The 24,082-nt window shown below is 33.9% G+C and overlaps 1 protein-coding gene across 1 annotated transcript; it reads right to left on the bottom strand.

The window, feature by feature from the left end:
* Positions 1–11,737: 11,737 nt before the first annotated feature.
* Positions 11,738–17,274, bottom strand: LOC149215223 (vacuolar lysine transporter YPQ1-like). The gene is made up of 12 exons (XM_089392570.1): positions 16,739–17,274; positions 16,501–16,543; positions 14,824–14,850; positions 14,619–14,717; positions 14,139–14,362; positions 13,806–13,989; positions 13,570–13,704; positions 12,975–13,103; positions 12,779–12,799; positions 12,629–12,687; positions 12,289–12,379; positions 11,738–12,142 (listed from the first exon to the last, which is right to left on the bottom strand). The coding sequence occupies exons 1-12, from the start codon at positions 16,951–16,953 to the stop codon at positions 12,038–12,040; spliced, it is 1,332 nt and encodes a 443-aa protein (XP_089248696.1). The 5' UTR covers positions 16,954–17,274; the 3' UTR covers positions 11,738–12,037.
* Positions 17,275–24,082: the final 6,808 nt, after the last annotated feature.

Below are 24,082 nucleotides of genomic sequence, written 5' to 3'. Positions count from 1 at the left end.
CAAAATGCCAAACCCAACCCTTGACGCAAGTTTAAAAGAGTCTTAAAAAAAAAAATCAGAAGGTTTTTTTTTGGAAAGGGTCGTAGTCGTGCCTGCCGCGGAAGGTTGGAAGTTGACAGGGTGTGAAATTTATGGAAAAGTATTTTTTAAAGTTTGAAACCTCAAATCCTTGAGGTTTAGTTTAAAGTTTTTAACCAAAATCATTCACAAAGGTTTTTGGTATATTGAAAAGTTCGGGCTTATAAAAATTTGTAAAGAGTTATAAAAGGGTTTATTAAAAAAAAAGGGGTGTTTTTTCTATATTAGAAAAATGTATGGTGTGAAAAAGGTTTACAAAAATGCTTTCAAAAATGTTTTGGGAGATTTTTATAAAGGTTTTTATAACTTGTTTAAATTTTAAAATATTCTATGATGCTTTATACAAGTAGGAAATGCATTTTTATACACAAATTATTATATATTTATTTTTATAAGATAATGTGAAGTCGGTGAAGGAAAATATAAACTTTTAAGTATGATATTTGTTGTTTGGGTTTTTCATGCTTATTTAGTGAAGTGAACTTTATCATTGGACTTGTTGGATTTACTAACTTAAGTAGATAATAGCCAAGTTAGTGAAGGAGAATATAGGTTTGGAGAATATAACTTTTTAAGTAAGATGTTTGTTGTTTTGGTTTTTCATTTTTATGTATATTTTTTTAATTAAAAGAGAATATAAAAAAGGAAAAGGATTTTATTGGAAAAAGAGCTTTTATTGAACAAGAAAGATTAGGGTTTTTCAAAAGTCCATTCATCTGCAAGGTTTTTGGTAGGTCAAGCATGACAGTGTTTTGGGTTCATATGTCTCAGTTTTGATTTTCATTCAACAAGAAATGGGTGAAATGGTTTTGTGTAAGGTTACATCTTCCAAGGAAGCGTAGAAGATTTTGGAAGCATAATTTTGTGCAAGGGGGAGTGACATGTAGTAGCAAGATGTGTCACAATTTGTTGAGTCAGCGACAAATTTGAGAGTAGATAAACAAGACTCTTAGAGAAGAATAGAGCTTGGAGAATCCCACTCAAAAGTGGATGATTGTTATCAAGACCATAAAATTGAAACCCATTATGCAAGCATGCATATCGATAAAGAAGATGCAACAACGATTGCAGAGAGAGAAGAAGAAGCCTTTGTGTGTGAAACGAAGAAAGAGCATATAAATTCTCAAGGACTCCACTGCAATATGAATGGTGTAGATGATGGTGAATCCCACTATGATGAGACACATGTGGATGATGATTGCAATGTGATATGTGAATTAGTGAATCTAGTTGCAACTAATGAATTTGGCGAAGTTGAAATTGTCAATGAAATTGACAATGAGCACATGCATGCTCGGATATCCCACAATAGAGTGAATGAAAATTATGTTGATTTTAAATTTGATGAAGAACCATTAACTGGTGAAGATTGGTTGCATATGATGCAACAAAATACTCTTATTGATATGTTATTATTTGGTGAGAGAAGCCCACTTTTCTTTGGAAGCCAAGTGGAAGACAACACGTTTGCAGCAACTTATGTTTGATGAAATTTATTGACAAGGAATAAGCAAAAGAATGCTTCCCTAATGGCATACATTTTGAGGACATGATCTGCCCTATGTGTCCCTACAATTAGTCGACATAAGAGAGAGAGGATGACCTCTAGAAAAGATGAGGCCATCTAGTGTGAAGGCCCTCGAGAAGATATTAATCAGGACAATGGTGTCAAAATTGGATATGGAAGGGCATATAAATCAAATGCATATGGACCCACAAGCTAACCCAATGACCATACTCCTTCACTTGGTGACAATTGAATGAGATCTTTGGGATATGGAAGATGGAGAAATCAATTAGGTAACAATCTCAATCAATAGGCATATTGAAACAAAGGTCTCCTCTTGTTTCACCAATGACAATTCCAACGTTCAAAGCGAAAAATGTCTGAAACTTGATGTTATTAGGGTTCAAACTCCTACGATTATATGATTGAAAATCTAAAGGGCATACAAAATACGACACAAACACATAATCAAACCCTGAGCATGGTCTCACTGTTAGAAAATATATTTGACATTTGAAGCACCAGATAGACATGATTCTTCGAAGAGAACATCTACATGGTGAAGTACCATAAGGTGTACATTGTCAAAACCCCAAACATCATCTACCCTGGGACACATTGTTGTTGTTGTTTCCTTCCCATAGGTGCAACGAATTGCTTGCCTCTTTCAGATTATGCCACGATTCTTAATAATATTAATGAATACCACTCCTTTCGGAATTCTTAGACTGACTCACAGATTGAAATTGTTGTAAACCCTGAAAAAAAAATCAATGGGGTTTTGGGAAAAAGGAGGAAAACTGAAAAAACAATCAATGGGGTTTTGGGCAAGAAGAGGAAAACTGAACTCAGAAGGAAGCATGGAATCATTGTCCAAATGCGAGTCGAAAGTTAAGATGGATTTTTTGTACTTTCCACCTGTCACAAAATCTTGCTCAAATTTAACATGCTTGGAGGGATTATATTTTCCCTAATTTAATAATAATATGATGCATTTATGTTGTCATTAAAATTAAAATGGTGTAAAAGAATTTTTATCTATTAACAATAGTCTTGGTGTAAAGTTTTATTTATTTATTTTGAAACATGTAATCTTTTCAATTTTAATTTTAATAAAAATTAAATCCCATGCAAATTGATTAATTTGTATTTTTTCAATAATGATAAACCCTATTATAACTCAGTTTTCAAACCAGAAGTGAAGACATCCATCTTTAGCTACTATCTATGAATGCATCCTAACTCACCATTGTTATTCAAGGAAAACCACATCACTTGGAATGACCCGTTGGTGGTCTGTAAAGGGGAAGGCTTTCATGCTTGCCAGATGCCTCTGTGTCTTTGCCCATTAACATGTTTCCTTATGTTCAACAAAGATGAGATCTTAGCTAAGAAGAAGTAGTTTTAGTACATACTCCAGGCCTAATTGATTAATTTATATTTCAAAGAATATATTAAAATTAATAGTTAAAAAAAAAAAAAAAAATTATCGAATTCTATATTAATACGAGTTGTCTTTAGTGTAAGATTGGCTAGCCTTACATTGATGAAATCAACCCCTGATTCTCTTGTTATTGCCTTTTCAAGTAATGTTTTCCTAGTTCCATAAGGGCCATACACCAAAACACCGGAGGACTAAGGAACTTGCTCTGCCCAAACAAATTAGGCCTCTGTAACAAAAGAATAACCATCTCATAAAGTTCCTATTTAACCTATTCTAACCCTCCAATTGAGTCAAAGGTTACATCAATATCATTTATATTTATAACATAACAAGCTATCACAACATGTAAGAGAAAGGAATCGCAATCCAAAAAAAATAGTGCACAATTAAAATGACTAACATAAATGACTAATTTGTATTATTGTAGTACTTTTTAAGTAGTCGTATTTTTGTTACTAAACTAAATTAGTCATTCACGTTAGTCATTTTTAGTTGTATTACTTATTATCTAGTCGTATATTTTAACCCGAGACTAAATTAGTCATTTATGTTAGTCGTTTTGAGTTGGGTCACTTAAGATTTCTCATTTTTGGTAGTATTTCACTTGGAAAATTTGTGGTGACTAACGTTTTTAGTCACTTGGTCACTAATTTCATCATTTTCTACTAGTGCAAGGACATATTCCATGACTTCATTTTCTATGAATGCCAAGTCAATCCTCTTCTTCCCAACAAGGAAGTTTGCTAATCGAGCGAGTTTGTTGCTTTCCTTGTAAAATGTAGCCATGTGATATGCAGATTGAGATATTGAAAACAATATGATACTTTTCAATCAAAATTTATTTTTCTTGATGGTGTCTCCAACTATCTTGATGCTTTCAATACCTTTAAGGAGACTTTAAAGATGCCCTAGAATGATGATTTCTAGGGTGCCTTCAACAATGGTGTCTTCGAACAGCTTCAAAGAAAGAATGATGATCCCAAGATTATTTGATGCTTCCTCTTCTTCAAGATGATGCCGCTAGAGAATCTTCAATAAATACTTGTACTTCCTTCCTTCAATGAGAGATTGATGATGAGATCTTCTTCAACAAAAGCTTGATGTAGTAAACCTCCTTCTAGATCAATAGGTTTTCTTCTTCTTTGTGTGCTTCTGCAAATGATTCCCCTTTGACAAACAAACCCTTCAAGATGATCTTCCAGTTGCCTTCTCTTGTTCACCTTAGCTCTAATACCATGTTGGAGAATGCAGTAGGGAAGTTATTAATTCATATTCTCCTTAACCTTAATAATTGTTTGTGAACTTTAATTATCTTCTTGTGTTTCCTTATTATATCTTTTCATCAAAAAGTTATCAAGAGCAAAAACAATAAAGACAATGGACACAAGATAGAAGCTCCAAGCCAGGGAAAAGCCCCTCCAAGGGGAAAAATCAGAAAGAATCTCTTCCCTTCTTATAGAATCTGCTTCAAATGAGAAAACCAGGACCCAAACCTCAAGAGCAAGACCTCCTCCTAGCACCAAGTCAGCCCTCCAACAAAGCCCTTCCAGGATGAAAAAAATCAACTCGAGTCAACAAGATTCAACCCTCTTCAAACCTACTCCAATCTCAGATTTCAGCCCTCTATCTCAGAAATTCAGACCTACAGTAACTTCAAAGTTTTGGCTTGTAATTCATGCCCCCCTGCAGTAGAAAATAAACCCTAATTCGCATGTGTGAGAGAGAGATAGTCCAAGATTAAAGTCTTCTTCCTTCGTTTTTATCTTTCTCCTTCTTTCCTTGTATCTTCATTCTTATTTCATCCTCCTTCTATTGCAAACTGAACTTGTTGTGTGAATGACAAATGAGGAAGTTCCTTCTATATATAGGCTTCGAATTACCCCTCTCTAGGTCGACTTGTCTCTGGCAGGGCAGACTTGTGCTAGGAGGCTTATTTTAACTTTCTTGACTCAAAAAAAAATATTTTACATGGTAGATCTTTCCCAGATGGGTCTTATATACATGAAATTGGCTTTCTTGACTCATGATGATAAATATTTTGACATGAAAAACCCTAGAAGAATGAATAACATGCTTTACCTAGAAGACCATTAAAAAGAAGCATGAAACCCATGCTTTAAAATAATAATTTTTCTTTATTTTTTTGTTTGTTACATAAGATATACATATTAACAAGAGTACAATGACAGTTGTGAAGACCTAAACTAGTTACATTTTCCAATAAAAAGATTCCAACGAGTGAAAGAAAAAGTGGAAAGAGGGGATAGATAAGAATATGAAAACCACTGCATATTAATGCAAGGATCTTAGTAAGCATTGTAACCATTGCAACATTAGTGGTAAAAGTGTCTAAAATTACATCCAGAGCTAAACCTGAAGAGCCATAAGAAGGATGCAAAGAAAAAAATATTCTAGCCACATATTCAAGTAGTCAAGTTGAAATTAGCTCCAATATGGATGAGAAAAATGTTTGCACATTAGTGCAAAGGGAGGTGAACCTGACTAGCCTTCATCACCAGAAAGAGAAGGAGATGAAAAAACTCTTCCACAACACAATCTAGTCAAGAAGACCAAGAAATATGCTCTATTCAACTCTGGTTCACAAGCTAATCTCATAGCAATAGATCTAGTCAACAAGCTTGTATTGGAGGTTCATGATCATCCTATCCCATATTCATTGGAATGAGTAAAAAATGATCTAGAGATCAAGGTAATGAATGGTGCAAGATTATTTTTTCTATGTACTAATTATATTGACGAAATGGAATTGGATTTAATACAAGTCCCTTAACATATATAGAATAGTATTTGGAGGCACATACATGTATATGGAAGAACCAATCTTCGCGTGGAGAACCAATCAATATTGCCTGATCAAGGATGGGAAAACCTATGTCATTAATGCATACAAAGGTAAGTCAAAAATCTAACTAATAGTCCAAGAAGTTGATTAATTTCAGTAAGAAATATGTTTTACTTTCCCTAATAGAAAATCATGTTAATGATGAGTCCATAAGAGCAAACGCATCATTGGAGGATCGTACTAAAGAACAAAAGCATAAATCCATGTTGCTATAGGCATACAAAGGAGTGTATTAGGATCCTAAAAGGATACCACTCAAGAGGGAAGTGGAGCACAAAATCTAGTTATTGACAGACTCTCCATTGTTGAATATTGGGTCACATTATACAATCCATTCAAGAATCAAAGGAAGTGAAGAATCAATTACAAAAATTGATGGAGTAGCCATTGATTTGACTAAGCACGTCACCTTCTAGGTCATCCATCATAGTTGTTCAAAAGAAGGATGAGACTTGGTGAATTTGCATTGACTACTTAGCATTAAACAAACTTATCCTCAACAATTGGTACCATCTGCCTAAGATCAATGATCAGTTAGATCAATTGCAGCATGAAAAATACTTCACCAATCTAGGTCTAAATTTAGGATACCACCAATTTTGGTCCAAAGAAAAAAACACTTAGAAGATTGGCTTCAAAACCAAGCAAGGTTTGTATGGGTGGTTAGTTACACCATTTGGTTTATGTTATTCACCACTAAAGAACAAAAGCATAAATCCATGTTTCTATAGGCATACAAAGGAGTGTATTAGGATCCTAAAAGGATACCACTCAAGAGGGAAGTGGAGCACAAAATCTAGTTATTGACAGACTCTCCATTGTTGAATATTGGGTCATATTATACAATCCATTCAAGAATCAAAGGAAGTGAAGAATCAATTACAAAAATTGATGGAGTAGCCTTTGATTTGACTAATCACGTTACCTTCTAGGTCATCCATCATAGTTGTTCAAAAGAAGGATGAGACTTGGTGAATGTGCATTAACTACTTAGCACTAAAAAAACTTATCCTCAACAATTGGTACCATCTGCCTAAGATCAATGATCAGTTAGATCAATTGCAGCATGAAAAATACTTCACCAATCTAGGTCTAAATTTAGGATACCACCAAGTTTGGTCCAAAGAAAAAAACACTTAGAAGATTGCCTTCAAAACCAAGCAAGGTTTGTATGGGTGGTTAGTTACACCATTTGGTTTATGTTATTCACCAACTACATTTATGAGATTGATGAATGATGTATTATGCCAACATATAGATGCATTTGTTATAGTCTATTTGGATAATATATTGGTTTATAGTGTTATCTAGGAGGAGCATATCTCACATCTTATGGAGGTTCCTTAATTTAATTGTTATATTTAACATAGGATCTCTGTGTTTGAGAATTATAGAGTCTTGTTGTTAAGGGATTGTTTGTAGTCTACTATGAGTTGATGGATCCTTGTGTATGCAATTGAATGATGTTTTTCTTACTTTATGATTAATGAATGAGATAATTTATTATGCATCAAAATGTCAAGAGATAGATGGAGTTGTTCAAAGAATGTTTTTAAATAGGTCTGGTGTTGTTGTTGTCAGAATTGAAGAGTATCATATCCATGGATTTGGCTTGATTATGATGCTTGTGTGAAAGGTTTACATTGTCTTGTCTGGACTAATGAGCTTAAGTATGAATAAACGAATATATCGCTATCAGGTTCCTTTTATGTAGTTAAATATTGGCTACTAGGCCTTGTTTAGCACCATCAAAGTTCAGGATATATATATACATATATATATATATATATATATATACATATATATATATATATATATATATATATATATATATATATATATATATATATATATATATATATATATATATATATATATGTATATATATATATATATATATATAGATATATATATCAGAGGGGCCGAAGCCCTTATATGTTTAGGAGTGATATCATTGTTATCCATATGCATCCATTTTCAGGACTAGGTTGAAGCCTCTCTCTCTCTCTCTCTCTCTCTATATATATATATATATATATTGGAGGGGCCAAAGCCCTTATAAGCTTAGGAGTGATATCATTGTTATCCATATGCATCCATTTTTAGGACTAGGCTGAAGCCTCTACAAGCTCAGGAGGGCTAGCTCTAAGAGCTTACACTATATGTATGTATATGGTTGTATAAAATCGAGCAGCAGTGGAGCCTTAAGCATTAAGGGATCATTCATTGAATCATAATATGCCATGTGTGCGAGTGTTGTGACTGAGCGCTGAGAGCGTGGAAAAATCCCAAACCATGTTATGTCGTAAGGGCTAAAACTTGTTTGCTCGGAGATGGAAGGTAGACACCCTGTCTAACCATATGGAAAAGATTCGTGACCAAGAGTTCGTAAGCGGAGAAGCTCAAAGCCATTAGATTCCTTTGAACATTTAGCATTGTCCACATGTCCCATAAGTATTTCCTTGGAGATTTCAAGGGGAGTCCAAGATGACCCAACCAAGGTTTAAATCACTAGGATGGCATGGTGTGGTGGGGCCTACGACAAGGTGTGTGTTGCAGTAAGGCGAAGGACCCCCGAGTTTCTTTATAAAGTCGAAATGAGTTTTACCGCACAACAGAAGACTGGTGGGACCCATGGCCAATGTGGCAGGTGGCGTGGCCATAGGGTGATGTGGTTTCCTGGGAGGTAGACACATGTCACATGGAATTGGGGTTTTTGTGGGGCCAAATGGCCTAAAAACAAGTGACATGTGGCATCCCTGAAGGGGAGCCACATCGAGGGTGTGACGTCACCCTTATGATAAGAGTCGTTGATTTCACCCCGACGCCTTCACCTCGATGATTTCATGTGGAGCTAGGTACATTTTCGTTGAGATTTTATTTCTGGGATGAGGTAGCCATGGTGGGACCCACATGCATAGGTGTAAGGGAGTGTAACCATTTGATTGGTTCAAACAAAGTTGAAGTGGAAGATTGCCAGGTGGAATTCCATGTAACCCCGATAGTTTGATCGCATCCCAAAGTGGTATTAGCCAGGAGGATGTGGCATGGTGGAGCTTGAGCATATGGCCATAGCAAGTAACGAGATTACATATGGAGGGGTACACAAAGGGTCCATGTAACCTCAATGCATACCTTGTGTGTGTGTGTGTGTGTGTGTGACGGTCATGAGCGGGTTGGAAACTGGGGTAGTGCTTCCATGTGGTAGAGAGGTCGCTAACTTGGGTAAGCATGTGGGTGCCACATGGCAAGCCAAAGTGGCGTGGTGCCATATGATATGCCAATCTTTGAAAAGCCATATCTTTTGATATGGGAGTTGGATTGAGGCAAATTTTATATCATTGGAATGGTCTCGATGAGACGAACACAACGATGTCATCTATTTTAAGTTCTGAAGAAATCAAAAAAATCAAAGAATTCAGACCCCATTTCCATAAATGGACCTTGGAGGTTGGGTCATCATATTAACTGGCTCCGTCTATAGGGGCTAGGGATAGTAGGGTATACATTACACCTCGACTAGACAAGATTAGTTGAAACAACCCAACCAATTAACTCACCTAAATTAGACAAGATCCTAATATAGGCTTACGGAAACTTAATGTTGACAGACGCTCGAAATTTTTGCTTAAGTATCCCATGCTCTTTAGGGACCTCTTCCCTATGCAGGCAACTTTATACGTGTAAAAAAATATAATCCATTACCTCATTGGTTAGTAATCCCTCAAATGAATTGGGTTCCCCAATAATTCGAGTCCTCCCGTAATGGCCCTACACTACTGAGTGATCATCGTGGAAATTCGGAACCTTTCTAACTATACACAAAGCATAACTCGTCGACTCAACTTTAGCATCAACCAACCGCATAATTTGAGTACCCTTTAGCTAACTCAGGGTGAAGCCACACTGGTCTTCCCCACCATCGACCTATGCCTTAGCCTCATTCCACTAAATGTCTAGCAGTGTATGAACCACCCTCTTGACCAAATTTCGACTTGGCCTTCTTATTGACTAGATTATCAACTAACGGAATTTACACATTGTAACAACTTAGTTTACCACATTTTGCAGTCACACGAGGCCATGTAAATAGCTCTACATTTCATGAACATATTATCTTAACGCAAAGGCCTTCAGGCCCCTTATAACCATGAGAATTATGTGTGTGTGTGTGTGTGTGTGTGTGTGTGTGTGTGTGTGTGTGTGTGTGTGCGTGTGTGTGTGTGTGTGTGTGTGTGTGTGCGTGTGTGTGTGTGTGTCATCATCATCATAGATAAATAGGAGTAATGGATTCCTCCATTTACAATACTAGTACATGTATATATCACATAGCAACAATGTTCATCTTTTCAATGCATCAAGTATACAAGTAAGAAACTTATCTTATTATCTTTAAATGACTAGCAACTGAGAGTGGGACTTCAACTCTCCACCCAACCGTAGGCCAACTGCACTACAATATTTCTTGTAGTCGACCACCCTCGAGTCGGATTCAGAGTATGAGGGGGTAATTACTCAGGAGTTCTCTCACCAACATCCAATCAACTAGGTAAAAAGAAGAGTTTGTTTCTCATATGATTTCTCAATAACCCCAATTGTAACATCACAAGAACTCTCAAATCAGTGAAACAACAACCACAAGGGTTCGACCAATGCGTAGAGAGTCTCAGCTCAGTTTCAGAGAAGGATTATAAGCATAATGGGAGGTTTATCGGCCCCAAGGAGTCAAGCATAATGGATTAGCTACTACATGAGTCAAGACTCCATTGTCCATGTGGTTTTTCAACCTAATGAGTAAGCACACAAGTGGTTTATCAACCCTAAGGCAAGCACTTGGTGGTTTATCAACTCCTTTCGACAAGCACCTCGGTATCTCAACCTAACAGTAGTTTATCAACCCAGCAAGTTCCCAGTGGTTTATCAGCCCCGAGGAAAACCACAATTCAAGTGGTTTATCAGCGAGCAATCCCTTGCGGGTTTATCAACTTAGCAAGCACCTAATAATCACAACTCCACTAAGCTCTCTCTCGTAAAATAACACACGAAATATGCCCAGGTCTTAATAAAACAACACATAGGCACAATGCAGGCCTTAGCAAAAACACAGGTAGCCCATCCCATGAGCACATAACACATATTCTAGGAGAATTGAACCTTCCAAGCAGACCACAACAACTTCAAAACTCCAATTTGTGTCCCCCGATCCCTGGTCGCGCAAAATGAAACCTCTCTCCCTCTCCTCCAATTCTTGTAACGATGAACAACTTATGCCCCTCATCTCCCCGCTAGGATTTTCTTCCCCAACTTTACTCTTGAATTTTGACCATGTCAACACGATTCACGAGAGCAAGTCCGTCGACTCATCCTCCACCTTGTAGGCTCATCTCCTCTATTCAATTATTGCACAATAGTGTCATTAAACCAATAGAGGGTTAGGTAATGGAATAAATGTAAGACTTGGGTTTACAAGCAATCCCCTCCTCTTACAAGCCTATAATCCATGTCCCATCTTAGCGAGTCAATATGTTACAATTTCACATAATTTACATGAATTACCATTCATAATAATATTTACAAAAAGTTAGCTATAAAAAATTTCACACTTCCATCTTTTAAAAAACCTATTTTCATACCAATATTTCGCAAAATCTTTAAAACCAACTTCATAAATTCTTTTTATTCTAATTTTACATGGTCTTCCATTTAAACATCTCCCTAAATTAAACAATTCCCATCCATTAAAAATACCTATTATCATCATAGTATTTCATTTAAGAAAAAAAACACACTTTGAAAACAACTTCGTACCTTACATGATTAATGAAAGACAACTTAATACCTTACATGATTAATTAAAAATATAATTTATTAGATTGTTTAAAAATGTCTCGCCCTGAGAGGGCCCACAATCAAATAATATTACAAAATTATAAATGGCCAATGCACGTTCATTTCAATGGTCTATCTAACCGCCATTGTAATTTCCCACGTTTAGTTTGTTTCCATTCTCGACAATGAGCGAGCTCCGTCTCCTATTGCACCGTGATCTCACTATGAACAGTTGTCTCACCTCAGCGGTTCCGCTTATCACGCATCATTTTGACTGAGCTGAACTGAAAGAAACCAACTTCTATCAGCCGGAAGCCTAGTTTGTTGTTCCAGACAGCTTGATTGCCATATAATCTCCATTAGTACAATCTTCTTGATCATCAGACCTCCTAGTCTTATAATAGGCAAATTGAGCCAAAATCTGCACAATTCTGTTAAGGATCCCCCTGCCTAATATTCACAGATAAACAAAAACCAATACCCACAAATGAGAGAGTTAATTCAAACATTTGATAGACCTTGCATAGTTATTATATACTAAACGCAAGTTATATTGTGAAAGGATACAAAGCAATCTAAAAACACACAGGCTGCAGCATCCACAAGCCATGGCAAATTTGGCTTTAGTTTTCTCCATTCCAAAGTCCTTACAACAATGCTGCATTGCATAAATCAAGAAGCTGATTACAGATATACATTTTAACTATTTCTCCAGGAATACTCTCAGCAAAGAAATAATTATGTTTTAAACAACAAGAGGGATAGTAGAATTAACACTGCTGCATTGCATGCATCAACAAGCAGATTACAGAGATAAACTTCACCTATTTGTCCTTCATAAAGTATGAATACTCCGAGAATCGAAACAATTCAGTTTTAGAGAAAAACAAGAGGATAATAGAATTACCTTGCCACATAGGTTGTATTACCAATAATCGCAAATAGGAACATCAATGGATTTAGACCCTGAGAACATATTCAGCGTAAATTATAAATCTCTCTCAATCTAGCAGTATATGCCATGTGAAGCTATTCAGATATGTAAGCATAAAAATACCTCAACAGTTCCTCGTCGTATCTGTTACATAAATTTATCATCGATACCATAGTTAGTTCTCTATAAAATCCATTGCACAAATTCAAAAATTCACTTTAATTTTTATTGGTACAAAAGTTTTAATCTGATTTCTAAAATTTATATATACAGTCATCAGATCCTCTCCAGCATTTGGAAGAAGATTTTGAGTTCTTACATTTAGCCAGATTTGTGGAAACCGTCCACCCATATAGATAATAGCCATAATCCACCCCAAGTATGTCCCTACTGGACTCCTTGATTGTTCTTGTATCATTAAGTCCCTTGCTGTAAGTGAACTCGCTCCCTGAAATTACACACCATTAATGAAAAATTCTAGTTGCATTTTTAATGATTTTTAAACCTAAGCATCCATTGTTTGAATTACTGCATCTAGAGGTGTATTCTAGAACCTGGCACAAGGAAGACTATAATTTCCTCTCTCAAACAAAATAAAATAAAGTTATTTACAAAGTTGGGATTGAAGTTCAATCTATGAAAGATATATAAGGAAAATCAGAACCTTTCAGATGTATATATTTCCTCAAACTTTTGAATAAAATGCATTCCCTCTAAATACTTGAAAATCCAAAACCAGAAAGGATCTAATTAACTCTCAATATTTTGAAATGTCAAAAAAGCTCAAGTCCCAGAAATATGTGTTCCCTCTGAAGATCCAGAATTAGAATGGAATCTAATTAAAATATAGGAATGGATCTAATTTAACATATCATAAATTTTCTAGTGTTCACTTAAAAATAAAATCCATATACCTGCAAGATTCTCCTCCCTGTTAGTACAACTGATGCCCTCTCAACCTTAGTAGAATCAAAGACCATAGTAGTGTTGTGAATATTAAGTAGATGGAAGAAATTCAGTCCACCCACAAAGAACATTGTTGCAGCAACCTGGAGAAAATAAGGAAGCAAAAATTTTGAACTTTAGAAGAAGCAATCAATTGAAGTAGAAGGCTATCGAATACTCAGTGAATTGCTAGAGGAAAACGTACACTGCGTAGCGTGGTTTTTGAATTCTTATTATTTGCAGAAACAAGGTCGGTGAGCAATCCTTCGTCGTCTACACATGCTTGGTTTAATGTAAAGGTCGGAGAACTTCGACCTGACCCACGGAATGGTGAAGCCAGATATGAACCAGGCGTAGGGGTATGGCCGCTTGCTAGAGATCTTGCAGACCTGACAGATAAAACATTTAATTAAATTCAACAATATCATATGATTTGATCCATGGTGAAAAACCAAGAAGACCAGGGTTTTCAAGACATAAAACCTCTACTGTTGTAATAATGAAAACCAATAGCCAGGGATGCAACTATGGTATTTACATGTAATATAGATTCCTTCCAATGGATGTCTCACGACCTGGAGAAATGGAAGGAATAGGTAAACTAGACGCAGTATTCCCAGTAGAGAATTTCTCCCAATCTGCATCTTTTTTCTTGGCTAGCTCTGCAGAATCAGCTATGCTTTCTGACACATTCACGGGCTCTGTCTTTGTGTTTTCACGTTGCCTGGGCCGATTATTGCTTGCACCGTCTTCATGTTGTTTCTGCTACAGGAACACTGCGTTATCCATCGATCTAACCATTTAATCTTTTTTAAAGAAAATCTGAAACTGACCTAAACAATTTTGTGTTTCTGATACAGCTTTTGTGTTGTTGATGATGAGTGGAGCTTCACTCGAAACATTGGTCATTTTAATCAAGATACACAATTTTTCCCGCAGAAAAAAAAAGACAGATTAACAACAATTTATAAATAAATTTACCAGAACAAGCATGTTAAAATCATGTCATATACCATACCTTGGGTGTTGACTTAGCTTTCCTGGCTTTCCACCACTTGCAGATATAGCCATAATATACAGTGTGCCAACTTAGGACCACAGTGGTAATGGTATAAATCTGTACAAAGAGAAAAGGCTGATTAAATACCGATGCAAAAATAAAACAAACAATATGATAATAGAATGGACATAGGAAAATCAGCCAAATCAAAATATAATCTTACCACTGCTGTATAGAGTTGTGTAGGGATCTGCATAAAGAATCAACATTACTGTTAGAACCATAAACAAGATTTTCAAGTACTCTACTTGTTAAATGTATAGCTGACAGACAAATTCCAAGAAAATATAAACATAAGATCAAAGTAGTTAATAATACAGGTTTGAATGCATTTCGCAGAGAACACATAATTGCAATGAAATCTCCACTTTTTTTAATATTTAGGTTGCACATTTATTTTAATTTTGTATCTATATTATTCAAATCTATCTATGGAGGATTCGAAATTTTTCCCTTTTCCAAATATTCCATGGACGTTTACAGCCTGTCACATATTTTTAAAGAGTGATGAAGGTATATATACACAGTCAAAGAAGGGTTGGTGGGATGTGTATGCTGTAAAATGAAAGCTATAAAGAATCAAGAGGACTCTTACAGCTCCATCAAATTAAGGATTGCACACCCTTAACCCAAAATGGTTGGTAGAAGTTGAAAGTCTGCATATATGTGTAGAGCTGAGCCCCAGAAAATCTAAACGCTGCTAGAGAATCCACCTATATTAGAGTTTATCATTACCAAAACCCCCCATCACAGTTCTAAAATGATTTCACTCACACCTCTAAGTATCTTGACACATCTGGCATAAAAATTAACAAATAGATAATTGATTGTCTTTCTGCATGGGAAATTACATGAAACCCTTCACGAATTATAGACATCTACCCCATCAAGCTGTACAGCACCTGGCCTCTCCGGGCACAATAGGGCTAAGCCAGGAAAACATTCATATGTAATGAGCTGAGGCATTGAATTGCACTGGAGAAATTGCACAGATTAGGATATTTCTGTACAATGATGACCTCGATTACATGGGATACAGATTTAACCAAACATGACAATGTAAAATATATATGGTAAGGTGGGATGTTTCAGGTAAACACTTTACTTATTAATGGTTTGCTAAGAAACTTGGAAGGTGGGAAAACTGCAACTACAAAAAAAACTTAAACTTAAAATGTGAGATGTTTTGAGTAAACACTTCACCCATCTTAAATTGTAAATTGCAAATATACATCTGTAAATTTATTAAAATTGTATATTTAAATGTTATCATATAATCTGATTGATTTGATCTCGCTGTAAAGATACATTTTAAGCTTAAATTTAAATTTTATAATATACTCTGATTTGCTCTCGCTAAGTACTTGAGTGAAATATGTGGACAGGAATTTCTTACGGCTCAAGATACTGTAAATGCTCAAAATATATATAAATTTACTAGAACTGTAGACTTGTGATCAAAAATATATTCAGATTCCTCTGTAAAGAGTATGTTAGGCCTACATTAAAACAGCTAAAGGTGCAGAAAAGATTCGATATAAATTTGTTGTAAACTCAGATTTAAATATTCAGAGACAAAAATAACTGGATATAAATTTCTTGCTGCAAGTTATAACACACAAATCTCTTTCACACCCAAGATGAAAAGGGAGAAACTCTGGATATGAATGTGTTTCAGATATGATTTTTTAGGGAACTCGAGTGCCATTAATGAGAATGAAATACCAGCGGACTTGATGAGGCAAAATTTTAAAGGTCATTAAACACATAAAAGAGTATTCTGCTTTTCTGGATTTAAACTTATTTTACGTAGTGAGGGCTGGATTCAAGAAACACTTACCGTTGCTGGCTCCAGCAAACACCCAATAAGATTGAACAAATCCCTGCAACATTAACGGTAACAGCATTTCTCAGATCACGAAGAACAAAAATGAGATCAAGAAGAACAAAATTCACAATGCAAGATAAAAATAAAATAAAGCTTTAGAAACTCTAACATGCAAAGCAGCTAAAGCAAGCCAGAGAACATCCTTAAATTGAAAAAAAACTGAGAGGCTTTAAAGAAAAGAACAGCTCACCCAATAAGCCATGCCATCAGAAATGAAAGCGAGATTCCTTCCGTCGATCCAGATTTGAAACTGGTAACGATCTGAGGAATTTCAGCGAGGGCCCAGCTGAAAAAGCTGATCAACCCAAAGCCAAGAGAAACATAATCCCTAAATCCGCAGAGACAGTCCTGGAGATACCTCTCGGCCCACCACGCGCAGGGCCTTCCTGAAGAACAAACCGCCATTATTGGATCTTGTTATCAATCTTAATCAAACCGCAGTTGCCCAAAAATCTCCTCCAGAGCCTGAGAGCCTCCACCTAATATATATAAAAGAAAACAAAATATATATAGATCCTCACTGGTGTGAAATACTGGAGTAAAGCCTAATATTTAATCCAACCCTATATATTAACGCCAGGTGGGGGACATATTCATTGAACATTCGACTCTTCCAAACGGAACCGCCCTCTGTACTTCGATTCTTTTGTGTATTATTCCAGGCCACCTTTGTCTCTCTTGAAGCCACCTGCGATCAGGCCTAGAGTGAGTTTCGATCCGTAACGAGATACTACCATGGGAATATGCGATGTGATTGAGATCATTTTAAAAAGTGACACGTATAAATTTTGACCAAAATATACTTCAAAATATTTTGAAGAACTTTGTGAATATCGAAAATTTATTATTATTAAAAAAATGTAAATATAATATTTTAAAAGTGGACTTTCTCCATTTGGTGTGAGCTTATAGTGTATAGCTTTTAGGGTTTTGAAGGTATAAGCAGATTGAGACGAAAATTTATTATTATTGATTTAATTTCAAATTTATTATGTTGTACAATAGGGTTTTTGAAGGTTTAGGTAAATTGGGTTTTAATATTGCGTTTTTGGTTTTTGTTTTGTTGATAAGTGGGTGAATCCTAAAAATGACTCTTACCCTGTGGTTGAGAGGCCACGACTCAGGGGCATCTAAGTCGTCAAAATCACTCGGGGATCGCATCCGGCCTAAGCCGCACCAGCGGAAACCATGCTGGATTTTTTGGTATCGGCGAGACTAGAACCGGTGACCTTTGCATACGGAGGGCCTTAACAGCGCACTCCTTCACCCACTGTTCTATATCTTTTTGATTTTCCGTTTTTGGTTTATTAGGGTTTGTTTTAATGGTTTTTTTTTCTTATATTTATTTTATTTTATTTTAGTTTATGGGAATTTGAATTTTTAATTTAATGATTTGCATAGTATTTTATAATATTATAATTGTCAATTAATTGTTTCATTATAATAATAATAAATTTAATTATAATAGTATTTTTGGTAAAATTATATAATATAAAATCCTATTTGTTACAATTAATATGGATCACATAGTCCCAAGGGTTAGCTTAGTTGGTCAAAATCAATGCGCCTTGTCATGGGAGGTCAGAGGGTCCATTCTCCCGAGGGTCGATCTTCCACCCACAACATTTAAAAAAATAAATAAATAAAATTAATATGGATCACATAAATCTAAATTCTACAATAATAAATTTAACAATTAAAAAATATTAATTTAAATTAATTTATTTTTTATATTCTACAATAATAAATTTAACAATTAAAAAATATTAATTTAAATTAATTTATTTTTTTATATTTATTTTAATTAGTAATAAAAAAAATATTTTTTAAATGTAAACCTATGATTTAAAAAGATAATAAATTTAATTAATCAATTAAAAAATTATTAATTATTAATTTAAATTAAATTATTTTTCATATATTAATTATTAATTTAAATTAAATTATTTTTCATATTTATTTTAATTAGAATAAAAAATATGTATTTTTTTAAAGTAAACATCCGATTTAAACTAAAATAAAGATGAGAGAATTTTATTAATTTGATTGGTTAATTAAAAAATTATAAATTATAAATTTATAATTTGTTTTTAATATTTTTAATTATTTTAATTAATAATAAAGAGGAATTATTATGGATAGGGTTTAAATATGAAATTTATATTTTTCAATTTGTTTGTGTGAGATTTTTCCATTTGTTCTTTATTGTGTAGATATGTGTGTTTATTATGGAATAAGGTTTTAATTTAACTATCAATAATTATTAAATGGATTATAAGAATTTAATCTCCATGTAGTCAAAATTAACTAGAAAAGATGTTGTGAAAAAGAGTTTAAAGTTTGGTGAAAAGGGTTATTTCATCTATAAGTTAGACTAAGCCTTTAATCTCTACTAAATATTTTAGAATATTAGTATTAGTAGTCACTAATCAAAAGTTGAGATTTATCTTTAAAATAGTTTTTTTTGTTCACAAATCCCAAAATCCACCCAAAGGGAGAATATTCTTAGTGGTAGACACAAATGAAGGGTTGAGATTTATCTCCAAATAGTTTTTTTTTGTTCACATACCCCAAAGATCGGTGATGAGGTAGATCGGTGAAGGGATCACAGGATCTGAGATCACTTGCTGCCAACAACTGAGATCACTTGCTGCGGACACCTAAATGGATCACAAAATCGGAGATCACTTGCTGCTAACTCAACCAGGCAAATCCACCCAAAGGGATCAGGGAATCACTTTCTTGTAGGCTCAACCACAAGAGAATTAAAGTGCTTTAATGATGGAGACTCAACCAATTGAGTTAACCTTGGGGGCTATCTCAAAAGTAGTTAATTAAATTGATTAATTAAAAAAATGTCAACATAAGCTATGGTTTTTTAGACAATGTGGTATCAATAAGACATAGTATTGGGAAATGATATTGTAACAAAGTGTATTTACAAATTAGGAATCTCCATAGTGAAGTGAGAGTCAACCTTCAGAAATCTTGTTAGGTGTTTTTTTAATGTATATATATTCAACTCATATATTAATTCCTTTTATAACTAATAAAACAATAATAAATGGTATTATTATTATTATTTAAAATAAAGTTATAATTTAGTTAATTTTTATGATTTTTTTATTTTGGTAATATGATGTATCATGAGTATATTGATGCTTATCCACATTTACCAATTATTTAATTTACATAATTGAGTTAATCAAACATTAAACTGCATACTTCTTTTAAATAAAGCAATTCAAAGTAATTTATAGATTTAGACTTTAAAAAAAAATGTGTTTTATCTAACCTCTCTTAGGAAAGAAATTTGAAAGTAGTTTGGAATCTTGCTCTCAAAATTTTATTTTTTATTTTTAATGTGCTTTTTGCTAGATTAGAATTAAGCTACAAACCTCTTTTAAAGAGGATAATTCCACGGTAATCTGGAGATTTTGGTTGAAAGACTTTCGTTTATGTTTTATCTCGTTTTTTCTCCCTCGTAATTCTCCATTTGCTCTACCTTCAAATCTTTTAAGAGGGAAATCTGAGGGTAATTTGGAGATTTTTAACTTAAATAATTTTGTTTATTTTTGTATTTGTTTCTCTCTCTTTTTTGATAAATATAGGTGTGCTTAATATTTGTGTCAAGGATGTTCTCCTTATTGCAATTCTCCGTTAGCAAATATATAGATGGCCAGAAAAAGGTAATAACTTATAGATCATCTTGACCTTTTTTTCCAATAGGACTATCTTTAATATCTAAATTTTATATTTCTATTTTAGCATAAAAAATTACATCATATAAGCATCACTAATAGCAATTAGCTTCTTTAAAACTTTATTGGCCAGTATTCTCATCATCTTTATATATACTTTATCACTCATCCTCTTGGGTAAGGGTGTGAATTGTTTAATGTATTAGCTTTTTTCAAACTTTCTTCGATAGTATTCTCATCATTTTCATAGGTAACTTATCACTCATCTTCTTTACCTTACCTATCACTCATCTTCTTTATGGGTAAGGGTGTTAATTTTGGCATGGTTGGGTAGTCAAGTGTAGGGATGTGCATTTTGGAAATGGTGGGTGGTGAGGTAAGACTGTGCATTTTATATAGTACTTGGAACTATGTTTAATAAGTAATTTTGTTTCAATAGTGCTACAATTTCTTCTCCTCTCTGTTTAGATAATTTTTTATAGTATACTTTCAATCTTTGTCTATTCATAGGAGTTACAACTTTTTCCTATCTCTATTAAGATCAATTTTCTATGGTACAATATTAAACCTTATCCACGATGAAAGAATGTGACACTATTTTATTAGGTCACAAGGCATATTACTTGCTATTTAATTCCAAAAAATTGTCTGCATTAATTCATACATGGGTTTCACTCAAATCGTAACCACGCCTACACTCCTATAAGGATTTTCATTCATAGAGAAAAAGGAAGTTGCACTACATGACAAAAATAATCCTATCTCCAAGTTTGAGCATTTTGAATCTACGGTCATGTCTACATCTCATAATTTATCCTCGATACCATTAGACCTCTCTCTAATGAATCATCAACATGTAGCATTAAATAATGTCCATGTGAAAAGAAATTATATTTAACATATGCTCAATAATCCATGTTAACTTTTTCAAGTGCATCTGCATCACTTATGGGAATTTAAGGGGCTAGTGTCACTCTCAAGATGTGGGGAATTAAATTCAAGATAATATCCTTCATTTTATTCTACAACAATAATTGTTTTCTCATCCAACAAGATAAATAAATCATGGAGCTTATTTTCTCATCCAATAAGATAAATAAATCATGGAGCTTATTTTCTCATCCAACAAGATAAAGAAATCATGGAGCTTATTTTCTCTTCCAACAAGATAAAGAAATCATGGAGCTAGTGTCGTAGCCCAAAATGTTGGGTCCTCAATCTCTTACAAATTTAACCTACTCTCTACTACCTCAAGTGTCACCTTTGTGTGCTTTCAATTATCATTCTAAAAAAAATACTCATGATCGGCCTTGTATACTTCATTTACGAGTCAACACCCTTCACATACCTCATAACATATTGCTTAATCTTTGGTATAATATATTGTTTTACACCATGAGCCTTTGTGAGATTTTGGAAGTTTAAACAATAAATTTCAATCATAACCTTACTATATATTATAATGACCAAAACCATGCACATCAACCAAGCTGCAAGCCCAAATGTCCATCTTAAAGGATCATACAACATCATATTATGACAAAAATGATACCACAAAATATAACTTAAACCACTTCAAAGGCCAAAATCTAGTTCTTGTTGACTAATATGGGTGCTATAAAGCGTGTGTAAGCCTTATAAGTGTCTATCTAAAATCCATCTCTAGGACATGTAGAGAGGTTAAATTGTACATAATGGGAATCCACAATTGATGTAAGTGGTTGGTGGCTTGTGAAAGTAAGGGCACATGGATGATTGTAGCTAAGATTTTTCCATAATTCAGTTTGCCTATATGATATGCAAGAATATTTGATTATGCTATAGAGGATCTTACCCATTATTATGTGGAAATATGATGGAGGGGAAACTTACATGTCAATAGTAAAAGAGTGATAAAGGAAACACCTAAACTAATCAAAATCCTAATATGAATTGGTGGATCATTTTCTCATATTTGATTCTCTGAATGAGTTGAAATACATGATATGGTTGAAGCATTCACGCTACTTAACTGAAGCAATTCAATTATTAATATTATATTTCTTTGAAATCTTGTATGCAACAAAATAATGATAATGTATAAGTTTTTGGTGGATTAAAAGATTCATAATCTCCATTATTAGGTGGCATGTTAAGATATGCGACCATTAATGGTGACATTAAAATCAACACTTCATCCACACAAGTTACTAAATCCCAACAATTATCATCAAACATTCTTCAATATTTCAACATTTTTTTAGTGCATTGTGTCATATTACACTAAAGCAAGCTATAATGCAATGGATATATCAAAGCCAATATAATTATTAATGAGATAATGGAATATGAAGAAAGGATAGTCAAATGTGCCTTGGTTATAATTATTTTCTCAAGTGGATTGGACTAGTGCCTTAATGTCAATTCTGAGATAGAAATTCAAAGTATATCTCCATTGAGAACATGGTATTTTTTTGAAATTGATCTATATCCTTCCAATTTTTAGCTAGAGACATAATGTTTGACCTCAATCATCCACCTAACAAAGACATGTGGATTTGAACTTGGGAAATACATTGTGGCTAGTAGCTTGTGGTGAAGGACAGGTGGAGGAAGATATGACATTTTTAGGGAGAAGATGGTTATTTCCTTTATGATTTTCATTTACTTTCTACAAGACTATTCAAGAGAAAAATTTGTGGATTAGAGGCTAGAATCTTGTTGGTTGGTTCTATAGAATATGGGAAATATATTGGATATGGAAGGTGATTGGCTAGAGAATCACAACAATTTATGATATATTGAATCTCATGACTTATGCTTAAATTATCAACTAAGGTGTAATATTATGAAGTGTTATGCATTGTTTATTGAACCCTTCAGGCTTCAAATGCTACTAAATTAATTTTTCATTGCTAATTCTAAGTACCATAAAACTAATGCTAGTAAATGAAATTACTATAATTGTCATATCCCAGCAAGGGTCTAGTCATTCTATAGTATAATTTAACCAAGGTTAGAGTGCCACTTTGGCTCTCCAAACTCAATTCTATTTTAAAAAATTAGATTTATAAATTTAAAACATAGTGGTTGAAAGTAAAGAACCACTAAAACATATTTTAAATTTTTGCACAAATGAAAATGTATTGATAAGGAAACAAGCCAAATGTTATGGACAATAAAATTAGCTTCTATAGCATGCTTAACATATTAAAACTCCTCACACCAACCATATGGACATGGTATGTTGGTGAAAAAATATTTAACTGAAAAGAATAAATAGTCTAACAATTGAAATGAATCACAACACAATTCCTTAATTATCCTATCAAAATGAAAATACAAAACACACTAGTATGAAATAGAAATAAAAATACAAATTATACCTGAAGAGATCCATTAACCAACAAACTCTCCTCAATCAAACCTTGACTTAAAGAGGAATAATGAAACCTTGCAACAAGATTTAACTTGATTTTGAAAATGTCCATGAGGTCTTGGATATACGATGATCAGGTGCATTGTTAAGGCACTCCTAGATGCTAAGCCACTGGTTCAATTCCCTTCCCTATTTGGGTGTTATTCTTGGACATGACCATGATTTAGCCTCACCATTGTTGAACTTATAAAAAAAAACTCAACTTTGAAAACAATAATTATATTCATCAATGAAATTTTTTTCGAAATTGTAACATATAATCTCTAGCTTCTAATTCCAACACAACAATAAAAGATCTAGAATATACCCTAAATCAAGATACAAATATACCGTTGTATAATGGGGAGTCCTAATATACCTCAAGGCTACTAGGGAGTTCCAAGTGTTGTTTTACCACGGGACTGGAGAATGTAGG

This window comes from Pinus tabuliformis, chromosome 1_1, assembly GCF_031772625.1.
Source record: "Pinus tabuliformis cultivar Carrire ecotype Pingquan chromosome 1_1, CPIR1, whole genome shotgun sequence".
Taxonomy (NCBI): Eukaryota; Viridiplantae; Streptophyta; class Pinopsida; order Pinales; family Pinaceae; genus Pinus; species Pinus tabuliformis.
This window is presented reverse-complemented; position numbering and strand designations above follow the sequence as displayed.